At 49.5% G+C, this 3,995-nt stretch overlaps 1 protein-coding gene across 1 annotated transcript in view; it reads right to left on the bottom strand.

The window, feature by feature from the left end:
- The window catches only part of LOC106819453 (glutamate receptor-interacting protein 2-like), a gene marked incomplete at both ends in the record, with an annotated part of 3,813 nt that extends 2,346 nt beyond the window's left edge, over positions 1–1,467 (bottom strand). The window contains 1 exon segment of the mRNA XM_014824084.1: positions 1,332–1,467. Within this exon segment, the coding sequence (XP_014679570.1) occupies positions 1,332–1,467 (136 nt within the window).
- Between the last annotated feature and the right edge of the window lie 2,528 nt (positions 1,468–3,995).

The following is a 3,995-nucleotide window of genomic DNA, read 5'->3' as shown; positions in this document are numbered from 1 at the left end:
TAGTAATCGTACAACATACCACGGAAGTGTTGGCGACGAAATCGGGCAATACTTCTCGATCGTCCATCCTATCTATGCGTTGTGACAACTACGACCACCACACGACCGCCGACCACAGTCGCGCACGCACTGAACACGAGGCAAACCTCCTCGAGATATCGCTCTCTCCGTGTCTCTCTCTCGCGCTCGCTCTCTCTCTCTCTCCGTGTCTCTCTCTTCTTGACACGCTCTCCTCCCTGCCTCTCATCCACGTTCACCAATCGACCAATCTCAACACGTGTACGCGATAGAATCCTAGCTTCAATTCAACCACACACGATCACATACTGCGCACACACATCAATGATAACTGCACTAGCTCGGTATTGCACTGCGCACTGATAATTGCACTGGCTCGACATTGCACTGGCATCCGCTGAGGTGCCTGCACCACCTATATCGCAGCATCCTCATCCTTGGAACTGAAGCCTGAAGTCAAACTGGGGACAGCGACGGCGAAGGCAGCAGCAACGCGCGTTCGACGGAAGCAGGACGACTGCGAAAATCCACGTTGATGGTTGCCAGGACGACGACGGCAGCATCTTCCCCGCATCCCGCCAGCATCCCTGCGTGATGTGGCGGGAGGATGGGGAGGGATGCATTTCATTCGGCGAATGTCACGGGATTTGCAAACCGACGTCAGCGCTTAATCCTAGCGTGGATAAGGTTTCACATACTTAATAATCTTACTTCCCCATACTCTCTCTCTCTCTCGAGCAGAAAGAAATCGAAAGAAGAGAGAGCAGAGAGAGAGGAGGCGAAAGAGAGAGCGGGCCGAGAGTGAAGAGGAGAAGAGAGAAGAGAGAAGAAAGAAAGACAGAGAAAGAGGAGCAAGAGAAATCGAAAAAGAGAGAGAGAAGAGAGAGAGAGAGAAACTCGAAGGAGGAGACGGAGAGAGCGAGAAGAAAATCGAAAGAGAGAGAGAGGAGCAGAGAGGGCGAGAGAGGTGCGCACAGAGAGGAGACCAGAAGAGAGAGAGAGATAGAGAGATAGGAGAGAAGAGAGCAAAGAACAAGAAAGAAAAAGAGAGAGAAGAGAGAGAGAGCAGCAGAGCGAGAGAGAGTCAGAGCAGACGAGACGAGAGCAGGAGGAGCAGACGAGAGCAAAGANGAGAGAGAGAGAGAGAGAGAGAGAGGAAGACAGAGAAGGACCAGTGTAGTGGGAGAATCGTCGAAGAATAATGTACAATTCTAACAAATATAAAAAATACAAGCAAGTAACAGAAGTGCACGGCTTGCGTGCGTGCGTGCGTGCGTGCGTGCGTGCGTGCGTGCGTGCGTGCGTGTGCTCACCTGTGGGCGATGCCGCCAGCACGTAGGTTTGAGATGAAGGGTTTGCATCCCTTGTCGATGCCCCCCGATACAGTCAGTCCCAGCGTGCAGCCATCCTTCTTATAAAGTTCCACGACCGCCTGCGCTTTCTTCTCTTCTGTGTATCAACAAATAAACAACACATGGTCAGTTCAGTAAACAACGAACAACAACGAACATCACATGGTCAACCTAAAAATCAAGCATTAAACGACAACACACGGTCAGTTCAAACAAATAATAAATAACAACATACGGTCAGTTCGGTAAACAAACAACAACGTATGGTCAGCCCAGGAAACAAACAACAAAATACGAAGAACGTTCACCTTAAAAATTAAGCATTGACCGGTCAAAAAAGCGGTCAGTTCAATTAAACACGAAACAAACAACAAACACGGTCATTTCAAACAAACAACGAAGAACAAACAGACAGGCAGTTAAAATAACAAGCAGCAAGCGACAATTCAAACCTTGAATTCAACAAACAAACAACAAACGAAAAACAGACGTTCAACTCAACAAACAAGCAACAAACAACAACAAGCACACTAACAACAACAAATACAGAGAGGAATATACAAGAGGAAAAACACACCGAATTTTAAAATACGATTACGTCATTACACTAACAATATCAACAACAACAATATTTCAGCGGGAAGTGAGATAGGTATAATTTAAAAAAGGAGAATTAATGTCAGCATTTACACAGCCAGACGAATTATTCCTAAAAACAAAAGACAAACGTAAATGATCAAACAGGGAAACTTCCCCCCCCCAACGATATCGACCGCGCATACGGGAAGAGAAAGCGGAAGCGGAAACGGAAGAGGAGATCGCCCGGAAGTCGCGCTGCTACCTCTCGTGCAGGAAGCCCAGATCGACCGCCATCGGTCGTCGTCGTCGTCATCGTCGCCGTCGCCGTAGATCGCGCGCAGCGTGGCGTCTGCACTGCCCCGGCTGGCCTTACTCAGGCGCTGACCCATGTCCACTACTAACACCACTACTAACACCACCACCACTACTACCTCTACTAATGACCACTGGTCAACGAGGTCGGTCTGAGCTTAGTTTCTATCCAGTCACTTTCCACCACTAACACCACTACTACCACTACCAGTGACCAGCGGTCAACCAGGTGACTGGCTCAAGTCCGGCCACTCTTCGGTCGGTCCGGAACGCTTGTGTTAGAGCTAATTAGTTTCTATCCATTCACTTTCCACCACTACTACCACTACTATCAGTGACCACTGGTCAGTCAGGTTGGTCCGGCCGCTACCCAACGACCGCACGCACTGGGCTGTGGAACCGAGTTGAAGAGAGAAAGAGAGCACATATACCAGCGTGGCGAACCCGCTTCGTTAACTTCAGTGGCTAACAGAGTGTAGGACGAACACACGGGTTAGAGAGCGACTGATAGTTTCCTAGCCGAATAGCATCCCTAAATCTCTCTCTCTCTCTCCTAATCTCTCTCTCTCTCTCTATCTCCTCTACTCCTCACTCTTCTCTCTCCTCATGCTCTCTCTCTCTCTCTCTCTCTCTCTCTCATGTCTCTCTCTCTCTCTCTTCTCTCTCTGTGATGTCTCTCTCTCTCTCTGCTCTCTGTTCTCTTCTCTCTCTCTCTCTCTTCCTCTCTGTGTAGTGAATGTGTCTCTTCTTCTCTCTCGTCTCTCTCTCTCTCTCTCTTCTCGTCTCTCTCTCTCTCTCTCTCTCTCTCTCTCTTGCACTCTCTGCCTCTCTCTCTCTTCTATAACAGCAGATGTGAGATGTAATGTTCAGATACGAAAACAGTCAGTCCCTCCAATCTCCCGATCAGTTACGTATTTCAAATTGAAGAGTGTTACTGGCAATCACTACTCCCATTGCGCTCGGTTCAAATCGATTCTCGACTGGAATCGAAGGCGACAGCTCTTAGGTTGCAGAGTTTCGCTGGACGGTCAGAGGTGTCAACCATTTCCATACATCACCGCAGTAGATCGACGATGGCCATGATAACACAGGTGAAGCATCGCTTCATTCCGCCGGAAGCTCCATTGGGATGCTGCGGTATGATCGGCAACCGAACCCGCGGCCCCGTTTGAAAACAGAGGTGCTTGTGTGTGAGTCGGTGTGTGTGTGATGTGTCGTGTGGGTGGGCTGTGTTCGTGTTGGGCGGTGTGTGTGTGCTGTGTCTGTGATGTGCGTGTGTGGTGTGTGCTGTTGACGCGATGTCACCTGCGTGTTCGGAGAGAGAGAGGAGAGAGAACACAGCGGAGCCGACAGGTTGTTGTGTGTGCGTGGGAGAGGGTGATTTTGCTGATGGGCTGAGGGGGGAGATGGTACATCGGTTGTCTAAAGTGACGCCCTCTAGAGAAGCCGTTCGGCGAAGGGCTGATTCAGTCTCTTAGTTTAGGTCACGATGGACATCGCCCTACCACGACAACGATCGGCGTCTTTGGTCTTTTGTCCTTTCCTGTGACGAATATTCTCTCTTCTTCCTTTCTATTTCTCTCTCTTCTCTCTTCTCTCTCTCTCCGCGCTGCGCGCTCTCCTCTCTCTCTCTCTCTTCTCTTCTCTCTCTCTCTCTCTCACTCGTTTATCTGTGTGTATGTCTCTCTGTCTCTCCTGTTTCTTGTTCTCTCTCTCCGGAATGTCTCTTATCAC

Source organism: Priapulus caudatus, unplaced genomic scaffold (genome assembly GCF_000485595.1).
Source record: "Priapulus caudatus unplaced genomic scaffold, Priapulus_caudatus-5.0.1 Scaffold3473, whole genome shotgun sequence".
NCBI classification, from domain to species: Eukaryota; Metazoa; Priapulida; class Priapulimorpha; order Priapulimorphida; family Priapulidae; genus Priapulus; species Priapulus caudatus.
Note: the sequence above shows the minus strand (reverse complement) of the source record. Positions and strands in the feature narration are given on the sequence as shown.